Source organism: Bombina bombina, chromosome 6, assembly GCF_027579735.1.
Source record: "Bombina bombina isolate aBomBom1 chromosome 6, aBomBom1.pri, whole genome shotgun sequence".
Lineage (NCBI taxonomy): Eukaryota > Metazoa > Chordata > Amphibia > Anura > Bombinatoridae > Bombina > Bombina bombina.
The window spans coordinates 297,025,759-297,048,752 of NC_069504.1; the positions used below are offsets into that span (position 1 = coordinate 297,025,759).

At 39.2% G+C, this 22,994-nt stretch overlaps 1 protein-coding gene across 1 annotated transcript in view; it reads left to right on the top strand.

Moving 5' to 3' along the window:
- Positions 1-22,994, top strand: part of POC1B (POC1 centriolar protein B) — a 689,402-nt gene that overhangs the window by 229,188 nt on the left and 437,220 nt on the right. The window contains exon 11 of the mRNA XM_053719233.1: positions 20,449-20,601. Coding sequence (XP_053575208.1) covers positions 20,449-20,601 — 153 coding nt within the window. The remainder of the gene's footprint in view (positions 1-20,448; positions 20,602-22,994) is intronic.

Below are 22,994 nucleotides of genomic sequence, written 5' to 3' on the forward strand. Positions count from 1 at the left end.
CTGCAAGAAGGATGATGATCTTAGCACTTAGTAACTAAGATCCACTGCTGTTCTCACAAGGCCTGAAGAGTATTGGAAAACTTCAGTTGGGAGAACAGTTTGCAGGCTAAGCTGCATATGAGGTATGTTCAGTCTATATTTTTCTAGACAGACTGTGTTAAATCTAGAAAAGGCTGGCAATGTCCCCATGAGGGAAGGGTAACCTGTATTCAGATACTTTAATAGGAATTTCAGCTTGCTTGAAGGGCTCATTAGTTACTGGTGACACTGTTAGGAAAAAAAACGTTTTGTTTTTTGATGCATTTATAACGTTTTTTGAAGGGACTAAAGGGGTCATTGTGGCTTGGTTTTGAGTTTTGTAACTCACATGGTTAATTAAGAGACACTCTGGTGTTTCTCTGATAGGCCTCAAAACATTGAGTGAGGTGGGAGGGGCCTATTTTCGCGCCTCAGTTGCGCAGTTTCCTTTCCTCTGAGACATATCACTGGGTTGTTAAAGAAGTTTTTCCCCCACAAATCGTTCTGAAGGGCAGGTAGGAGCCACAGCAGAGCTGTGGCATGGTGCTGAAAGTCTTTTTTACTGGGTTTAACGTTTTTTCAATCCGTTTTTGCCATTAAAGGGTTAATTGTTTATTTGCATAGCTGTGCAAAGTTACTAAGCCTTTATAATACTACTGTAACAATTTTGTTAAGTTTCCTGCTTTTTTACACTGTTTTGCAGAACTGGTGCAGCTTTTTTTCTCTTAAAGGCACAGTACCGTTTTATTTCTAAGTGTTTTTTACTTTGATTACAGTGTTTTCCAAGCTTGCTTGTTACATTACTAGCCTGTTTAACATGTCTGACACCAAGGAAAATCCTTGTTTAATATGTTTGGAAGCCATTGTGGAACCCCCTCTTAGAATGTGTCCCAATTGTACTGATATGTCTATAAACTATAAAGAACATATATATTCTGTTTTCATTTACTGTTTTGCAAGATGACTGCCCAGTGCCTTATGATGTAAAGTTAAACATGCAATCCAACTTACAGATTAGTAGAATCCATCAGAGTAGCTTAACTCAGACAAATTCCACAGCAGAGATTTATGAATCCTTCAAGCTTTATTGTTGCAAAACAAGAATTCTGAGGTTCCAGAAGTGGTAATTGCCAGGTAAAAAGAATTTGCCTCTACAAAGCTATTAGCAGAGAGTTCTAGCAAACTTACACATTGAAAGTGAAACTAATTTACACACAAGTGAAACAAAAATGGAGGCAGGAAGTGACCTCAAAAAGGTCAGAGGTAGCACATAGAATATACATTAAATTGAATACAATAATAAAACATAACACTAGAGGGAGCACAAGAACTAAAATAGCATTTAAAGATGTACATATGAATATATGGACAGAACACTCCCCGTCTGGTATCTGTAGATACCACTATATAAATCAAACAATAAACATAAAAATGTTGATTGAAGTCTCTTTATCCATAAGATCTGCAAGACAAAGAAAGAGAGAAAACATACAAAATGCAATTGCAAACATAAGTCCATGTTGTTTTCACATGATAAATCTTGATTAGTAGCAGGGCTGGCACTGTCCCCTGTTGTCATCTCTCTATTGTAATCCTTACAAATTGTCAACCAGTGTCCATGAGTATAATCACAGTCCATGTGAAATAGAAGTACAACTTCTGTAATCCAAGACCAGTTACACTAGTAAGAAGTGTAGTAACTTGAAGATGGTTCTCTTTATCAGGTCCCACAAACTCAAATGTAGTACTGGTTGATGTTGTATCTGTAGAGTTTAACAAGAATGCAGGTCCTGTCAACCATGTCAATTTCATGAATTGTGCTGAAGTTAATGACCTGGTTGCAAGATCTGCAGTATTTTGGTTAGTAGGTACGTAATACCATTGCTCTGGTTTTGTAGATCTCCTGATGTGTTCTACTCGGTTTCTGATAAATCCTTCATGTGGTTTTCCTTCAGTGTCGGTCACTTTTAGGTAGGCCACTGCTGCAATAGCTTCTGTAGATGCATCTGAGAAGATGTAGATCTCTGTAGCTGTTGATAGAGATGTAGAAGCATAACACCATGGAATACAGAGCTTTTCAAGATCCTTCAAAGAATCCTTCCACTTTTCCCACATCTGACGTTTCTCTATAGGTAGTAAAGTATCCCAGAATTTTGACTCAGATGAAAGCTGTCTAAGCAGAGACTTTCCTTGTATAGTCACTGGAGCTACAAACCCCAGTGGGTCATAAAGACTGTTAATAATTGATAAAACACCACGTCTAGTGTATGGCTTTTCATCAGTAGAAACTTTGAAAACAAATTCATCAGTTGATATGTTCCAATGTAGACCAAGACTTTGTTGTACAGGTGGTGTATCTGTACCTAGATCTAAGTCTTTGAGGTCCGTTGCATGGTCTGCTGGAGGAAAGGCTTTCAACACCTTGCTGCTGTTTGAGACTATTTTATGAAGCCTTAGGTTTGCTACAGATAGCATCTTTTGTGTTCTTTTAAGCAGATCAATGGCTTCTTCATCTGTCGGTACAGACTTGATTCCATCATCCACATAGAAGTCTCTTTCTACATATTGTCTGGCATCTGTTCCATATTCTATTTCACCTTCTTGAGCTGTTCTTCTTAGTCCATATATTGCCACTGCAGGTGATGGACTGTTGCCGAAAACATGCACTCTCATGCGATAATCTATTATCTCAGCACTAGTATCATTGTTGTGATGCCACAAAAACCTGAGGTAATTCCTATTGTCTTCTCTAACAATGAAACAATAGAACATCTGTTGTATGTCAGCCATGAATGCTACAGGTTCTTTCCTGAACCTGATCAATACTCCTAAGAGACTGTTAGTAAGGTTAGGTCCAGTAAGAAGAACACTATTGAGTGACATGCCTTCATACTGTGCACTTGAATCAAACACAACCCTTATTTGACCTGGTTTGCGTGGATGATAGACGCCAAATGAAGGAAGATACCAACATTCTTCACCTTCTTTTAGTGGAGGAGCTGGCTCTGCATGCTTATTTTCAAATATCTTCTGCATGAATGATACAAAGTGTTCTTTTATCTTCGGATCTTTCTTTAGAGTACGTTGTAAGGAAGAAAGTCTAGAGAGTGCTTGAACTCTGTTGTTGGGTAACCTTTGTCTTGGATTGCGAAATGGCAGAGGGGCTACCCAACTGATTGAGTCATCCTTGTAAAACTCTTTGTCCATTAACTTGAGAAATTCTTTATCTTCGATAGAAGGAGCTAGTTTATTGTCATGCTGTGTTGTGTGGAACACTGTACTTCCAATGTTGTCATCATCTGGTAAGGGAGTAACTATATCATCTTGACTGGCATAGTATGAATGTTCATAGATTCCAGGTTTCTCCTTTACATGGTAGTGATTTGGGCATGGCTCAAAGTAAGATGGACATCCATTAATTAACACATTAGTTTTCAAGGAGTTAGTAATATCTGTTCTGTAGATTTTTCCTATACAGGCATCTCCAACTATTACCCAGCCAAGGTCAAGTCTCTGAGCATATGGAGAATTATGAGGTCCATTACATTGCTGGCGTACCTTGTGTATTCTTAGAATGTCTCTACCAAGTAAAAGCAATATCTGGGCATTCTTCTCTAGAGCTGGTATGCAACTAGCTATGTGTTTCATGTGAGGATGGTAATGTGCTATTTCTGGCGTAGGAATCTCATCCCTGTTATCTGGAATTTGATTGCATTCAATAAGTGTAGGTAAAGGCAACTGTATACCATCTGTAATAGAAGCTATTATGAAATCACTAGCTCTTCTTCCTTTTGTTTCAAACTGACCTGCACATGTACCAAGGGTGTAAGATGAAGGATTACCATTTACGTTGAATATGTTGAAGAATTCAGTTCTAGCCAGTGATCGATTGCTTTGATCATCCAGAATTGCATACATTCTTACTGATTTATCAGGCTCTCGCTTAGGATACACTTTAACAAGACATATTTTAGAGCAGGACCTTCCACTAAGTCCTTCACCGCATATTTCAGTACATTTTGAAGCAACAGATGTTTTGTTTGTTGTCTCTTCTGCTTTCTCCCCGCCATGCTTTTCAGTAAGGGCAATACTTTCAAGTGGAAGGGAACTTGAAGACTCTGGGTGGAGAGCAAACACATGTCTGTCACTATTGCATTCTGAACATCTAATATTGGCTTTACAGTTTCTAGAAAGATGATCTGTTGAAGCACAGCACCTGAAGCATAGTCCATAATTTTTAAGAAGCTCTATGCGTTCTTGCAAAGGTTTTTCTCTAAAGCTACGACATTTCTTAAGTGGGTGAGGCTTCTTGTGCAATGGGCATTCTTGAATTAAATTTTTTAATTTCTCACTTTGCATTTCCTGTCTGGAAGGTGCTGCATCTGTCTTTTGGACAAATACTGATTTCTTTGAGTTCTTGAATCTTGAAGTTTCTTTCTCATGTTCTGGAGAAGTCACCGCCCACTGATTTAATTCGGTTAAAGAGAAACTTGGATCATTTCTTGTTTTTGCTATGTCTTGGATGAACTTACTGAAAAAGGAAAAGGGAGGGAATGATACATTATTCTCTTGCTTGTATCTTGATCCTTGTGTTGCCCATTTATCTTGAAGAGCATGAGGTAACTTCGCCACAATTGGATTTACACCTTGTGCAGTATCAAGATAACACAGTCCTGATAGACATGGATTTGCTTTAGCTGCTTCTAGTTCCAGCAGAAGATCACTTAACTCTTGTAGCTTGCGATTGTCCCTAACTGTGACTTTTGGAAATTTTTGTATTTTCTTTAAAAGGGCATTTTCAATTACTTCTGGACTACCATAAGTCTGATCCAAACGTTCCCAAATCATTTTTAAACCTGCAACTGGGTTGTCTACATGGACAGCTCTGAGCCTCTTGACACGTTCTGCAGATTCAGCACCTAACCACTTTACCAGCAGATCAAGCTCTTCTCTAGCAGATATACCTAAATCTTCAACAGCAGTCTTGAATGTAGACTTCCAAGACCTGTAGTTCTCTGGCAGATCATCAAATTTTGTAAGACTTGTATTAGTAAGCTCACGTCGAATCATATACCTTGCAAACTCAGACATCTCTAACCTTTCAGTCTTTGTTACTGGAGGTGCCTGAAGATCACTTGGGTAATAGGAATTGAATGCTGAGGGATAGTATGGGTTCGCTGATACATTTAATCCAGCTGAAGCCTTTTCTTTCACTGATCTTAATGGAGGTGACTGTGATGGACCCCATACTTGTTTGTTTACAAGAGGTTGTGTGATTTGTGCATTGACACCTGAGCTGCTTATCCGCTGAATTGCATCTGTTCTGGCTGGAGCAATTGGATCGCTATTGAGATGTAAATCATTTGTGGTAGGGTGCACATCATTCCAACCTCTGTCTTTATGAGCATTGCCTCCTTCTTCCTCTTCAAAGGAGTTGTAGTGTTTTCCACTCTGGTTAAGAACATAATCACATGTTCTCTTCTCTGGGTAGTCTGATCCCACCAGACTGACAGAATATTCTAGGAGCTCTTCTGTATTGGCTGCCTCAAGTACCTTTAATCTTGCCATGGCGGCAGCTACTTCTTTTTCATTTTGCAGTATTTCTAAATCTGTTTCTTTTTTCGCTGCTTCTAATTCTTTTTCCTTCTCCCATTTTGCTGCTTCTAATTCTTTTTCCTTCTCCAATTTTGCTGCTTCTAATTCTTTTTCCTTCTCCTGTTTTGCTGCCTCCATTTTCAGTGTTGCTTCTTTTTTGCTAAAAGAGGCGCGCACCATTGCAGCTTCTGCTTCTGCACGTGCTTTGATAATGGCGGAGCTTATAGATGAAGAGGAAGTACTTCTAGATTTAGCAGAGCGAATTGTTGAGGCAGCACGCTGTGATCTGGATTCTAGCAAGTCTGCAATCCTGCTTTCAACTGTTGCTAATGTGCTTTGCACTAGTTTCTTGCGCTGTAGATTAGATTAATTAAACTGGTTTTGAATTTGCACAGTTTCCTCAACATTAGTTTTTGATAGCAGATTAAAATATTTGCGTGACAACCTTTCATAATTTTCATAACAAGCATTAAGTCTGTCAGCAATCTTGTTTAACTGTTCTTTATCATTAATAGTTTCATTTGCTAAAGATACACATTTTCTAAGCTTCTCCCACATTTCATCCAATGCATCCACTAATTCATCTTTCTCAGCTTGATAACTTTGTATGACTTTCTCAGTGGGTTTTATTGTACGCTGTGGTCTAATGCTCTGCTCTTTCTCCTGTGACAGTCTATCTTGTATTGCAAGTTCTTTTTCAGACATTTTAAGTAACTAGATTAGAGCTATTTTAACTGTCATAAATTTCTCTGAGGAAACTGACAGTTTATACAAAGCTCAGTGTACACTTCTCTGTTGCAGATATCTTGTGTGAGACAGTGCAGATGCTTAATGAAATCTTCCTTGTTAAATGCAGAAACATTTACTGAGCTGTGTGCAGCAAGCAATGCAGCTTCTCATTTATATTATATAAAGTCCTTAGTTACACACTGAGCTGTGTACAGTTTACCAAACATGAGTCTTTCTATTGAAGATTAATAACTCTGCAGGTATTCTTTTTACTATTCTGTTTTCATTTACTGTTTTGCAAGATGACTGCCCAGTGCCTTATGATGTAAAGTTAAACATGCAATCCAACTTACAGATTAGTAGAATCCAGCAGAGTAGCTTAACTCAGACAAATTCCACAGCAGAGATTTATGAATCCTTCAAGCTTTATTGTTGCAAAACAAGCATTCTGAGGTTCCAGAAGTGGTAATTGCCAGGTAAAAAGAATTTGCCTCTACAAAGCTATTAGCAGAGAGTTCTAGCAAAATTACACATTGAAAGTGAAACTAATTTACACACAAGTGAAACAAAAATGGAGGCAGGAAGTGACCTCAAAAAGGTCAGAGGTAGCACATAGAATATACATTAAATTGAATACAATAATAAAACATAACACTAGAGGGAGCACAAGAACTAAAATAGCATTTAAAGATGTACATATGAATATATGGACAGAACAATATATTAGCACTTAAAATAGAGCAATAGATTCTCAGTCAGAAGTAAATGAGGGTTCGCCATCTCGCTCTCCCCAAGTGTCACAACCAGTAACGCCCGCACAAGTGACGCCAAGTACCTCTAGTGCGTCAAATTCTTTTACTTTACAAGACATGGCCACAGTTATGAATACAACCCTCACAGGAGGTTTTATCTAAACTGCCTGGTTTACAAGGAAAGCGGGACAGCTCTGGGTTTAGAAAATATGCTGAGTCGTCTGACACTTTAGTAGCCGTATCTGATATGCCCTCACAATGCTCTGAAGTAGGGGTGAGGGATTTGTTATCTGAGGGAGAAATTTCTGATTCAGGAAAGATGCTTCCTCAGACAGATTCTGATATGACGGCCTTTAAATTTAAGCTTGAACACCTCCGCTTATTGCTCAGGGCTAGATGATTGTGACCCTATAGTGGTTCCAGAGAAATTGTCTAAAATGGATAAATACTTAGAGGTTCCTGTTTACACTGATGTTTTTCCAGTTCCTAAGAGGATTGCGAATATTATTACTAAGGAGTGGGATAGACCAGGTATTCCGTTCTCTCCCCCTCCTGTTTTTAAGAAAATGTTTCCCATATCTAACACCATGCGGGACTCGTGGCAGACAGTCCCTAAGGTGGAGGGAGCTATTTCTACTCTGTCTAAGCGTACAACTATACCTATCGAAGACAGTTGTGCTTTCAAAGATCCTATGGATAAAAAATTAGAGGGTCTCCTGAAGAAAATTTTTGTTCATCAGGGTTTTTCTCTTCAACCTATTGCGTGCATTGTTCCTGTAACTACTGCAGCTGCTTTCTGGTTTGAGGCTCTAGAAGAGGCTCATCAGATGGAGACTCCATTTGAGGAGATTATGGACATAATCAAGGCTCTTAAGTTGGCAAATTCTTTTATTACAGATGCCGCTTTTCAACTGGCTAAATTAGCGGCAAAGAATTCAGGTTTTGCCATTTTAGCACGCAGGGCATTATGGCTTAAGTCCTGGTCTGCTGATGTGTCATCCAAATCTAAACTTTTGAACATCCCTTTCAAAGGAAAGACCCTATTCAGGCCTGAACTGAAAGAGATTATTTCAGACATCACTGGAGGGAAAGGTCATGCCCTTCCTCAGGATAGATCAAATAAAATGAAGATCAAACAAAATAATTTTCGTTCCTTTCAGAACTTCAAGAGTGGTTCCGTTTCGGCTTCCTCTGCTGCAAAGCCTCTAAGACAGCATGAAGGGGTAGCCCCCGATCCGGGACCGGATCTAGTAGGGGGCAGACTCTCTCTCTTCGCTCAGTCTTGGGCAAGAGATGTTCACGATCCCTGGGCTTTAGAAATTGTGTCCCAGGGATATCTTCTGGAATTCAAAGACTCCCTTCCACGGGGGAGATTTCATATTTCTCGATTGTCTGTAAACCAGACAAAGAGAGAGGTGTTCTTACGCTGTGTAGAAGATCTGCTTTAGAAAAAAGGGAAAAAAATACCCAGGAGCGCTAACATAAAGCTAAAGTGTAACTGTATTGGATAGTATATGACTCTAAAATTTAACAAATTTATTACAAAGAGAATGGAATCTGACAACTATCATACAGCAATAAAAATTTGATTCGTTTTAAATAAAATGTAATTTATTAGTATCAAAGGGTGAAGACTGATAAAAATGTAACTGCGAACAAACGCAGAAAATTAACCACAGATGTCTATTAATACAGTACACTTTTAATCAATATCCTCAACAATAAAAATATCAAACTATTAAAATAAATATAAGATCACACAAAAAAGGGAAACACAATTAAGGTCGACCTTAAGAAAAAAACAAAAAAAACAAAAAAAAAACCAATTCATAAAAATCAATACATACAGTATATTTCAATAAAAACAATTTCATAGAAAACACCGCTTCATAAGCTTAGCGGTGCAAACAGACTGAAAAAAAGGGTGACAAATTAATAGCAAGCAAATTAATTGAAAAAACACAATCAAACATATATTTGATAATATTGCTAATAACTGATACGCAGGGACAAGCGTTTCAAAGTCAGTTTGAGTCCAGTGTCCGTAAACAAAAACGTAATCCTCAGCACTGTGTATAAATAGTAGTACTCGTTGAGATGTTCCTCCTAGTAGAAGAGAGAATCCTCTTAGTGCAATATACAAGCCGTATACAATAACGAACAATCTGTACTCAGTGTTAAACGGCTTCGGTCTGCATAGCGGTTCAGCACATAAGAAAACAGCTGATGTTCCACATATGTTCATCCGTGAATGCAAGACTTAGACTGAATGTCCAAATAAACAAGGTGCAAAAAACACCTTGCTGATAAGTCTCTAAGAGTGCAAAATAAATTAAGAGAAGCAAGTGTCTCTATTACGCTAGCTAACTGATTACACAGTGCTCAATCCGGATGATATACAACCAGCCAAAAAAAGTCAGAGGTGCCGTAGCTAAAACCAGTAGCAGCCAAACTTAGAGAACACTATGCTTACCATGGGGGTGATCTGCCCAGTCCCAAAAGAGGAACAGGGACTAGGGTTCTACTCAAACCTGTTTGTGGTTCCCAAAAAAGAGGGAACTTTCAGACCAATCTTGGATCTTAAAATTCTAAACAAGTTCCTCAGGGTTCCATCATTCAAGATGGAGACCATTCGGACTATTCTGCCTCTGATCCAGGAAGGTCAATATATGACTACCGTGGACTTAAAGAATTCGTATCTACACATCCCTATTCACAGAAATCATCATCAATTTCTCAGATTTGCCTTTCTAAACAGGCATTACCAGTTTGTGGCTCTTCCCTTCGGGTTAGCCATGGCTCCAAGAATTTTCACAAAGGTGCTAGGGTCCCTTCTGGCAGTTCTACGACCTCGGGGCATAGCAGTGGCGCCTTAGCTAGACGACATCTTAATTCAGGCGTCGACGTTTCAGCTAGCCAAGTCTCACACGGACATTGTGTTGGCTTTTCTGAGATCTCACGGGTGGAAGGTGAACATAAAAAATTAGTTCTCTCTTCCCTCTCACAAGAGTTTCCTTTCTGGGGACTCTGATAGATTCGGTAGAAATGAAAATATTTCTGATGGAAGTCAGAAAATCAAAACTCTTAACCACTTGCCGAACTTTTCATTCCATTCCTCGGCCATCTGTGGCTCAGTGTAGGGAGGTAATCGGACTCATGGTAGCGGAAATGGACATCGTTCCTTTTGCCCGCCTACATCTCAGACCACTGCAACTATGCATGCTCAAACAGTGGAATGGGGATTATGCAGATTTATCTCCTCAACTGCATCTGGAACAGGAGACTAACATAAAGCTAAAGTGTAACTGTATTGGATAGTATATGACTCTAAAATTTAACAAATTTATTACAAAGAGAATGGAATCTGACAACTATCATACAGCAATAAAAATTTGATTCGTTTTAAATAAAATGTAATTTATTAGTATCAAAGGGTGAAGACTGATAAAAATGTAACTGCGAACAAACGCAGAAAATTAACCACAGATGTCTATTAATACAGTACACTTTTAATCAATATCCTCAACAATAAAAATATCAAACTATTAAAATAAATATAAGATCACACAAAAAAGGGAAACACAATTAAGGTCGACCTTAAGAAAAAAACAAAAAAAACAAAAAAAAAAAAAATTCATAAAAATCAATACATACAGTATATTTCAATAAAAACAATTTCATAGAAAACAACGCTTCATAAGCTTAGCGGTGCAAACAGACTGAAAAAAAGGGTGACAAATTAATAGCAAGCAAATTAATTGAAAAAACACAATCAAACATATATTTGATAATATTGCTAATAACTGATACGCAGGGACAAGCGTTTCAAAGTCAGTTTGAGTCCAGTGTCCGTAAACAAAAACGTAATCCTCAGCACTGTGTATAAATAGTAGTACTCGTTGAGATGTTCCTCCTAGTAGAAGAGAGAATCCTCTTAGTGCAATATACAAGCCGTATACAATAACGAACAATCTGTACTCAGTGTTAAACTGCTTCGGTCTGCATAGCGGTTCAGCACATAAGAAAACAGCTGATGTTCCACATATGTTCATCCGTGAATGCAAGACTTAGACTGAATGTCCAAATAAACAAGGTGCAAAAAACACCTTGCTGATAAGTCTCTAAGAGTGCAAAATAAATTAAGAGAAGCAAGTGTCTCTATTACGCTAGCTAACTGATTACACAGTGCTCAATCCGGATGATATACAACCAGCCAAAAAAAGTCAGAGGTGCCGTAGCTAAAACCAGTAGCAGCCAAACTTAGAGAACACTATGCTTACCATGGGGGTGATCTGCCCAGTCCCAAAAGAGGAACAGGGACTAGGGTTCTACTCAAACCTGTTTGTGGTTCCCAAAAAAGAGGGAACTTTCAGACCAATCTTGGATCTTAAAATTCTAAACAAGTTCCTCAGGGTTCCATCATTCAAGATGGAGACCATTCGGACTATTCTGCCTCTGATCCAGGAAGGTCAATATATGACTACCGTGGACTTAAAGAATGCGTATCTACACATCCCTATTCACAGAAATCATCATCAATTTCTCAGATTTGCCTTTCTAAACAGGCATTACCAGTTTGTGGCTCTTCCCTTCGGGTTAGCCATGGCTCCAAGAATTTTCACAAAGGTGCTAGGGTCCCTTCTGGCAGTTCTACGACCTCGGGGCATAGCAGTGGCGCCTTAGCTAGACGACATCTTAATTCAGGCGTCGACGTTTCAGCTAGCCAAGTCTCACACGGACATTGTGTTGGCTTTTCTGAGATCTCACGGGTGGAAGGTGAACATAAAAAATTAGTTCTCTCTTCCCTCTCACAAGAGTTTCCTTTCTGGGGACTCTGATAGATTCGGTAGAAATGAAAATATTTCTGATGGAAGTCAGAAAATCAAAACTCTTAACCACTTGCCGAACTTTTCATTCCATTCCTCGGCCATCTGTGGCTCAGTGTAGGGAGGTAATCGGACTCATGGTAGCGGAAATGGACATAGTTCCTTTTGCCCGCCTACATCTCAGACCACTGCAACTATGCATGCTCAAACAGTGGAATGGGGATTATGCAGATTTATCTCCTCAACTGCATCTGGAACAGGAGACCAGAGATTCTCTTCTCTGGTGGCTGTCTCAGGACCACCTGTCTCAGGGAATGTACTTCCACAGGCTAGAGTGGCTCATTGTAACGACAGATGCCAGCCTGCTAGGCTGGGGTGCAGTCTGGAACTCCCTGAAAGCACAGGGCTTATTGTCTCGGGAGGAATCTCTTCTTCCGATAAACATCCTAGAACTGAGAGTGATATTCAAGGCGCTTCAGGCATGGCCTCAACTTGCTGCAGCCAAATTCACCAGGTTTCAGTCAGACAACATCACGACTGTAGCTTATATCAATCATCAAGGAGGAACCAGGAGTTTTCTAGCGATGATGGAGGTAACCAAAATAATCCGATGGGCAGAGGATTACTCTTGCCATCTCTCAGCAATCCACATTCCAGGAGTAGAGAACTGGGAGGCGGATTTTCTAAGTCGTCAGACTTTTCATCCGGGGGAGTGGGAACTCCATCCGGAGGTATTTGCTCAGCTGATTCAGCTATGGGGCACACCAGGATTGGATCTGATGGCGTCGCATCAGAATGCCAAACTTCCTTGTTACGGGTCCAGGTCCCGGGATCACAAGGCGGTACTGATAGATGCTCTAGCAGTACCTTGGTCCTTCAATCTGGCCTACGTATTTCCACCGCTTCCTCTCCTTCCACGTCTGGTTGCCAGAATCAAGCAGGAGAGAGCTTTGGTGATTCTGATAGCACCTGCGTGGCCACGCAGGACTTGGTATGCAGACCTAGTGGGCATGTCCTCGGTTCCACCGTGGACCCTGCCAATGAGGCGGGACCTTCTAATCCAAGGTCCGTTCTCACATCCAAATCTAGTTTCTCTGCGTCTGACTGCTTGGAGATTGAACGCCTAGTTCTATCAAAGCGTGGGTTCTCTGAGTCGGTCATTGATACCCTGATTCAGGCTAGAAAGCCTGTCACCAGGAAGATCTATCATAAGATTTGGCGCAAATATCTTTATTGGTGTGAATCCAAAGGTTACTCGTGGAGTAAGATTAGGATTCCTAGAATATTGTCTTTTCTCCAAGAGGGTTTGGAGAAGGGATTATCAGCTAGTTCTCTAAAAGGACAAATATCTGCTTTGTTTATTCTACTACACAAACGTCTGGCAGATGTCCCAGACGTTCAAACTTTTAGTCAGGCTTTGGTCAGAATTAAGCCTGTATTTAAGCCTGCTGCTCCGCCTTGGAGCCTAAACTTAGTCCTTAGAGTTCTTCAAGGGGTTCCGTTTGAACCTATGCATTCCATAGATATTACATTTCTATCTTGGAAAGTTTTGTTCTTAGTTGCTATCTCTTCGGCTCGAAGAGTTTCTGAGCTATCTGCTTTACAGTGTGATTCCCCTTATCTTATTTTCCATTCAGATAAGGTGGTTTTGCGTACCAAACCTGGTTTTCTTCCCAAGGTTGTTTCTAAAAAGAATATCAATCCAGAGATTTTTGTTCCTTCTCTGTGTCCTAATCCTTCATCAAAGAAGGAACGTCTGTTGCACAATCTTGATGTGGTTCGTGCTTTAAAGTTCTACTTACAAGCAACCAAAGATTTCCGTCAAACATCTTCATTGTTTGTTGTTTATTCTGGTAAGCGGAGAGGCCAAAAGGCTACGGCTACCTCTCTTTCCTTTTGGCTGAAAAGTAGCATCCGTTTGGCCTATGAGACTGCTGGACAGCAGCCTCCTGAAAGAATTACTGCTCATTCTACTAGAGCTGTGGCTTCCACATGGGCTTTTAAAAATAAGGCTTCTGTTGAACAGATTTGTAAGGCGGCAACTTGGTCTTCGCTTCATACATTTTCCAAATTTTACAAATTTGATACTTTTGCTTCTTCGGAGGATATTTTTGGGAGACAGGTTCTACAAGCAGTGGTGCTTTCCGTTTAAAGTCCCTGTCTTGTCCCTCCCTTCATCTGTGTCCTAAAGCTTTGGTATTGGTATCCCACAAGTAAGGATGAATCCGTGGACTCGATACATCTTACAAGAGAAAACATAATTTATGCTTACCTGATAAATGTATTTCTCTTGTGATGTATCGAGTCCACGGCCCGCCCTGTTTATTACGACAGGCATATATATTTTTTATTTTTTAAACTTTCAGTCACCACTGCACCCTATGGTTTCTCCTTTTTCTTCCTAGCCTTCGGTCGAATGACTGGGGGGTGGAGCTAAGGGGGGAGCTATATGGACAGCTCTGCTGTGGGTGCTCTCTCTGCCACTTCCTGTAGGGAAGGAGAATATCCCACAAGTAAGGATGAATCCGTGGACTTGATACATCACAAGAGAAATAAATTTATCAGGTAAGCATAAATTATGTTTTTCTTTCAGTTAGGTGGGGAGAGTCCACAATCTGTTACATATGAGATTACATTCCTACCACTAGGAGAAGGCAACGTTTCCCAAACCCCAAGCACCCTATAAAACCCATCCCACCGCACACATACCTTAGGCTTTACTTTGCATCCATTGGAACTGGTTGAAGCATGAAGATGTGGATGATTTCTTCTGTGAAAGGGAGTTTCAGTCAATGTTGAAGCCTGTTTCTCCTCAGAGTACAGTGCTTGTTAGAGGGATTTATTTGGTGTATGGTTTATGAGATGATGGTTTTGCCTCATGGGAAATCCTTCATAAGCCCTCTGTACATTCAGTCTCAGGGACTTGTCTTCTGCTTCCCTTTACAAGTCTACATAAGTATACTCTTAATCCATTACCTCTGCTGATATGTTTCAGTACTAGTTTGGCTGTCTGCTACTTGCTTGATATTTATATATATATATATATATATATATATATATATATATATATATATAGACACTCATATAGCTTTTATTATGGGCACTTTTAAAATGTTAATAATATAGTTTGTTAGCCTAATTATATGCATAAATGGGAGAAAGATTGCTGTTATAACATGTCTACACTGTTGTTTTCAAATAAATAAAAATAAATGTTAAAAGTTTAGCTATATATGTGTATATATGGCCCTGGGACAGATACTCACTATTCCCCTTGTTAGACACTCATACACTCACCGGCCACTTTGTTAGGCACACCTGTTCAATTGCTTGGTAACACAAATTGCTAATCGGACAATCACATGGCAGCAACGTGGTGAAGACGACTTGCTGAGGTTCAAACTAAAAATCAGAATGGTGAAGAAAAGGGATTTAAGTGACTTTGAACGTGGCATGTTTGTTGGTGCCAGATGGGCTGGTCTGAGTATTTAAAAAACTGCTGATCTACTGGGATTTTGATGCACAACCATCTCTAGGGTTTACAGAGAATGGTCCAAAAATGAGAAAATATTCAGTAAACGGCAGTTGTGTGGATGAAAATGCCTTGTTGATGTCAGAGGTCAGAGCAGAATAGGCAGACTGGTTCGAGATGATAGAACCTTGAAGAAAATGGGCTACAGCAGCAGAAGACCACACCCGGTGCCACTCCTGTCAGCTAAGAATAGGAAACTGAGGCTACAATTCACGCAGGAATAATTGGACAATAGAAAATTGGAAAAACGTTGCCTGGTCTGATGAGTCTTGATTTCAGCTACGACATTCAGATGGTAGGGTCAGAATTTGGCATAAACAATATGAAAGCATGGATCCATCCTGCCTTGTAACGGTTCAGGCTGTTGGTGGTGGTGTAATGGTGGTGGGGGGGGTATTTTCTTGGCATACTTTGGGCCCCTTAGTACTAATTGAGAATCGTTTAAATGCCACGGCCTACCTGAGTATTGTTGCTGACCATGTCCATCCTTTTATGACTACAGTGTATCCATCTTCTGATGGCTACTTCCAGAAGGATAATGCACAATGTCACAAAGCTCAAATCATCTCAAACTGGTTTCTTGAACATGACAATGAGTTCACTGTACTCCAATGGCCTCCACAGTCACCAGATCTTAATCCAATAGAGCACTTTTGGAATGTGGTGAAATGGGAGATTCGCATCATGGATGTGCAGCCGACAAATCTGCAGCAACTGCATAATGCTGTCATGTCACTATGGACCGAAATGTCTGAGGAATGTTTCCCACACCTTATTAAATCTATGTCATGAAGAATTAAGACAGTTCTGAAGGCAAAAGGGGGTCCAACCTGTTAATAGCAAGGTGCACCTAATAAAGTGGCCGGTGAGTTTATAGCCTTATTGTGGGCACTTCTAATTGTTAGAAATATATATATATATGTATATATATATGTATATATATGTATATATATATATATATATATATATATATATATATATATATATATATAGCCCTGAGACAGAATATCCCTATTACCCTTGCTTTGTACAGAAATATATTTAGATACGCTTTCTGCCAAGCCAGCGGTAGTAGCCCAATTATTAACTCAGCTACCTAGCAAGCGAATTTTTGGAAATTGAATCCAGCTGCAGCAACTTGCATCTTCATTGTGCCTTCACAAAGTTGGTTTAAAAAACTAGACTGAACTATGTTCATGCATTTACTATATCTGTAAAGCTACTTAAAGGGAGTATAAATGTTTCCTTTCCTCAAAAGCTTTCTTTAGGTTTTTTTTTAGTGCTTATTTCTTTGTTTATGCTATGAGGAGCAGCAAAATCTGTCCCTAAACTTACCCTAGAAACTAAGTCACTGTTCTATTATTATTTAAGTGTGCTTATTATAAAACAAATGAAGTACTTTTTAACTAATTTATGTGACTCATGTTTAGATTTGTTAAATGTATACTGACTAAATCTAATGTTTCTTTGGGTACTTATACCCCTGTTCTGTAATAATTACAGGAAGATGCTGATTGAGTACTTCTGACTACACAGTTATATTTTAGCAATGCTATCTATATGGCCTTTGCTGCTCACCCGCCTTTAACAAGCGTCAGTTCAGATTATTTCTTTCTAAGTGCTATGTAGCCTGATCCAAGGTATACTGAGGTATCCTCGGATAATGAGATTTCCTTTAAAGAATGAGGATCCCTCATCTGCTGTAGAAACCTGATAATTTTTTTATTTTTGGTTAAACACATCATTCTCTTTTTAAAGAGTTATTAGTCACTTTTGGGGTTAAAGGGACACTGAACCCCAATATTTATCTTTTGTGATTCAGATAGAGAATGCAATTTTAAGCAACTTTCCAATTTACTCCTGTTTTCAAATTTTCTTCATTTTCTTGGTATCTTTATTTGAAAAGCAAGAATGTAAGTTTAGAAGCAGGACCATTTTTGGTGAACAACCTAGGTTGTTCTTGCTGTTTGGTGGATAAATTCACCCACCAATAAACAAGTGCTGTTCCGGGTCCTCAACCAAACATTGGCTGGCTCCTTAGCTTAGAAGCCTTCTTTTTTTGTTTTTTGTTGCTTTCACCACCAAAATAAAAGAGCTCACAATAGTGTAGCAGATTTCAGACAATGTGGTTGGTGCACAAACTGGTTATACTCGCAAGATTGCAGTTAAAATAAGCCTTTTATTAAAATCATGACAAAGGTGTCTTTAGGTGCAGCTTCAGGTTTTATTTAAAATGCAGCTCAACACATTTCGGCTAAAAGAAACCTTTATCAATAGCATAAAGTTAAAACAATTTCCGGAACAAATGGTTAATGGATGTTTTAACTTTATTCTCTTGATAAAGGCTTCTTTTAGCCAAAACGCGTTGCGCTGTATTTTAAATAAAACCTGAAGCTGCACCTGAAGACAACTTTGTGATGATTTTAATAAAAGGCTTATTTTAACTGCAATCTTGTGAGTATAACCAGTTTGTGCGCCTACCACATTGTCTGAAATCTGCTACACTATCGTAAGCTCTTTTATTTTGGAGGTGAAAGCAACAAGGTTGACTCAGAGGACGTGGGCAGCTTGGTTCCCTGGAGGTGACACAGCCTTGCCATTTCCAACACTTTCTGCTTCTATAGACGGTGTGAGAGAACCGGGGCTGGCAGCGAGCACCTGAAGGGAAGTGCTTACAATGATTCATACTTTATCCTTTCTAATACTCTTCAGCTTTATATGCTGTGTCAATAACGCAATGTTTATACCTAGCTATCTCAAAAGATATCTAAGATTCCAATACAAACCAGTCTATCACTTGGTGGCTAAATCATCAATTTATAATTCAGGAGGCTTCTTGCTCATCCTACCTGGTCTGTGATTACCACAGATAAGAATTTTCAGGTTAAAGAGCTACTTTAGGGTCTCTGACAGCACATGGTTTGGAATCCTCAGAGGCAAGGTTTCCGATCAATAATATAGAGCTCTGTGCAATTTTCAGGACTTTTCAAGCTTGGCCTCTATTAATAAGGGAGTCTTATCTCCATTTCCAGACAATGCCGCAACAGTAACTTCTGTCAACTATTCTCCCCTTGATGGAGGTGTCTCAGATTTTCTCTTGGGCAGAATTCTTGTCTAAATCTTATGAGTTACATAAATGGGAGGCAGACGTTCTCAGTCATTAGTCTCTACATCCAGGGGAGTGGTCTCTTTATTAGGATGTGTTCTATCTGATTGTGGATCTTTGGGGCCTACCAGAAATAGATCTGAGTGCCCCTCGTTTGAACATCAAACTTCCCAGGTACTTTGAGAAGTCCATGGATCCTCATGCAGAGTTAGTGCATGCTCTAGTAATTCCTTTCTCATTTTATCCTGCTAAACAAAAACCACACACAAATAGGGATAATAATACAGACCAATACACAGGAATATATCCAAAGTGAAAAGAGTATTTAATGGAGACAGTCCCACAAATACAAATAGTTCAAACAATATTCCTCAAAAGGTAGAGAAAGAAACATATCTTAGCATAATACTGTGTAAATATTCAATCCACAGATAGAAGGCAGACCCAGAATACTCACATATTCAACAGCTCAAGATAATTAGATCTATTGTGCATACCACAGGCAGAATGAATATAGACAATGACAAATGCTTAAAGCAAATGTACAATTTTTAAAAATCAAAAGCCAAATTTCTTGTTGATCACTAAGGATAACAGGTACAAACATACAAATAGACTTTGCATGTTATAGTCTGTTGTTACAGACCGCATGAAGCTCAAAACTGTATCTGTAGTCTTTCTTTACTGGATAGGTACCCCTCCTTGTGACCAATTTGATCACAAGAAGGGGTAACTATATGGTACAGAAAGACTCATTATGGCTCATTCTACTAGGTTAGTTGCCACTTCTTGGGTTTTAAAAAATGAGGCTTCATTTAATCAAATTAGCAAGGCAGCCACTTGGTCTTCTTTGCATACCTTTACAAAATTTTACCATTTTGATGTTTTTTCTTCCTCTGAAGCAGCCTTAGGTAGAAAGGTCATTCAGGCAGTTGTCTCAGTTTACTGATTATGCCTGTTTTTTTTAGTTTATTATAAAAGATTTTCTTCTTTTGGGTTGTGGATTGTGGACTCTCACCACCTATATGAAAGAAAACATAATTTATACTTGCCTGGTAAATTCATTTCTTTCATTTTGGCGATAGTCCACAAGCCCCCACCCTTTTCTTGTAGTTGATTTGTTTTAAGCACATACATTTTCCCTGGTATGTGTGAGGTGAGAGGGGTTTTATAGGGCTCTTGGAGTTTGGGAAGCTTTGCCTCCTCCTAGTGGTAGGAATGTAATCCCTTATGTAACGGATCGTGCACTCTAGCCACCATGAAATAAATAAATTTACAAGGCAAGTATAAATTATGTTTTTTTCCTTTTTTTATTTAATGATTTTGTACTAGATTTTGACACTTTTTAGAGTTTTGCAAAGTGTTCTTGTTTCTTTATCAATAGGTTCTTCAACTCACCTAAATCATTTATGTTGCATGTAGTTTTAGTAATGTGCCATTTGAATGTTTTCTTTACTTTCTTTGGAACATAACACAAAAGCAAACAAGAGTTGTACTTGCTGTGATAGAATGTTACAATTGTGCCTGGAACATTTTAACCTATGCTAGAGCCCTTAATGGTTTGGGGTCACTTTTATTTATTCCTAACAACTTCTGCTCTTGAACCTCTTTTGTATACGTTAACCTTACATTGGGAAAGAAATGTGCATACGTTTAACCTATGGATTTATTTTCTTGCTAATAGAATAAGTTACACATTTTTGCTAATACGTATGGGAAAAATAAAATGTACTAAAACTAAATAAAATATAAGAATATTAGAAATTGAAAGCAAACATTTACTTTGCAGTGTAATGCAGGTTACTTTTGTGCTGGATTTTCTCTGTATCTAAAGACATTTTAAAGAAGAAAAGGGGCATATTTTCTAAAACTTAATTCTTTGTTTTTAAGACTTTAGTATGGAAGACAAATTTTGACAAATTTAATGGTAAAGACATTTTGAAGATGCAGCTGAAGAGAACATGGCCTGATGCACCGCCTCATGTAAATGATATATACCCCAGATCTCCTCACTTTCACACAAGCATTGGACATTCACTTGAGGTAAGGTTCCACAGCTGTGTTGTCCTCACTCTTAAGTTTGTATGATTTCCTCATTGTAACTGGATCACCTTCCAGAAATATCCAAACTCACGTTTGGGATGTTGGAGATGGCATTAGGTATATAGTAGTATTAGTGACAAAATGTCTGAACATTATATCCAGGATTTAAGTCACAAACTTCAGACAAGGACTTTATAATACTAAAATGTATCTGGTAACTAGAAATATGTAAAAAAACAATGCTTTATTTTTTTCACACATTGAGTATATAATTTTAATTATGGCCACTTGTATAATGATGACTCTTAGTACAACATGCTTGCTATTTTTGGGCCACCTGCTTGTGACTATGCAATTATCCTAATATATAGAAAACACCATATGCTTCAGCAGATATCCCTCCATATTTTCCAGTTGATTTTGGGGGCTGTGGATTATTCTCAGAAGTTACATTCTGCTGCTTTCTCTCAAGTCAGTATAATTTTCCAGCAGCAGGCAAGATAATGTCAAAAGCATCCGGGCTTGATGCTCCATCCAGTTTGCTTCTCATAACAATCACCTCACAGCATGGGTTGAATTGGGGAGGTGTTGTCACCTTAGTTAAAGGGACAGTAAACCCAATTTTATTTCTTACATGATTTAGATAGATCATGCAATTTTAAGCAACTTTCTAATTTACTCCTATTATCAATGTTTCTTTATTCTTTTGCTATCTTTATTTAAAAAGCAGGAATTAAAAGCTTAGGAGTCGGACCATTTTAGGTTCAGCACCCTGGATAGCACTTGCTTATTGGTGGCTACATTTAGTCACCAATCAGCAAGTGTAAGCCAGGTTCTGAACAAAAATTGGTCCCACTCCTAAGCTTTACATTCCTGCTTTTTAAATAAAGATGCAAGAGAACGAAGAAAAATTGATAATAGGAGTTGTGATGAGAGCAGGATGTGATGTCACTAGCATGTGGGCGGGGCTTAGGTCCGGTGTCTGTGTCGCAGTTAGTTTAGTACAATCAACCTGTCTGGATGTGTATTGCTATGCTCTGTAATAAAATAGAGTTGTACCATCATTGCTGTGTCCTGCATATGTCCTGCATCTCATGACATGGTGTCAGAAGTTCTGGACTGCGCTTCTGTTCCTGATCGATTGCAATGTCAAAGTTTACCCCACCTGAGCCTTTTGACTTTTCTCAGCCTGCAGCTTGGCCCACATGGCGTCAGCGGTTTCAGCGCTTCAGGATTGCATCCAAACTGAACAAGGAGAGTGGTGAAGTACAAGTTAATTCTCTTTTATACTCCATGGGGAAAGATGTAGAGCCAGTGTTCAATGCTTTTACTTTCCAAGAAGGGGAAGAAGTTAACTTTGATATAGTTATGGATAAACTCAGTGCCCACTTTGTGCCCAAAAGAAATGTGATTCATGAGAGAGCTTGTTTTCACAAACGTAATCAGCGTGTGGGAGAATCTGTGGAGTCATTTGTGCGCAGCCTGTATGAATTAGCTGAATTCTGTGAGTTTGGTGTTGCTAAAGAAGAGCAAATCAGAGACAGAATAGTTATTGGAATTGCAGATGCTGAAGTCTCCCTGAAGCTGCAGTTAGAGCCTGATTTAACGTTAGACGGGGCTATTAGGATGGCCCGCCAGAGTGAACTGGTGAAAAAGCAAAGTGCTGATCTGAGGTCTGAGAGTATTGTGGATGAAGTGCAACAGTCTAGGAAAATTACTAGTGAAAGGCACAGTGTGAGCGGTAGATCTAAAGTACTGGAAAGGCCTAGAAGTGGATGGGCGCAACATGGCCGATGCACACGGTGCTACCGGGCTCATGATCAGAGTGCTATATGCCCGGCCAGAGATAAAAGATGCAGAAAATGTAACAGAATAGGCCATTTTGAAGTGGTGTGTAAAACTGAATACATTAAGGAGATGCAGGTGGACAGTGACCAGGAGGGTCAGGAAGTGTCTTTTGTGGGGTCTGTTGTGGAACGGACAAGCTCAGAGGAAGATTGGAAAGTTACTTTTACTGTAATGGGAGCCAAAGTTGATTTTAAGATTGACACAGGAGCAGATATCACTGTAATGTCTTTTGCTGAATTTATGAAACTGCCTCGACAGCCCCAGCTGGCGAAGGTTACTACAAATGTTCATAGTCCTGGTGGCCGCATTGATTGTGTGGGGAAATTTCTTGCCAGCTGCGAGTACAAACAAAGGAAGTTCACCATGTGGGTGCATGTGATCCGAGGTCAGTGTGTTAACAGTTTATTGAGCAGAAAAGCAGCCTGTGACTTGGGCCTCGTGGCCAGAGTGAATGAGATCTCTGAAGATATGTTTGGCCTACTGAGCTGCAAACCTGTCCGTATAGCACTTAAGTGACGCAGTCCCGTACAGTATTTCTACTCCTC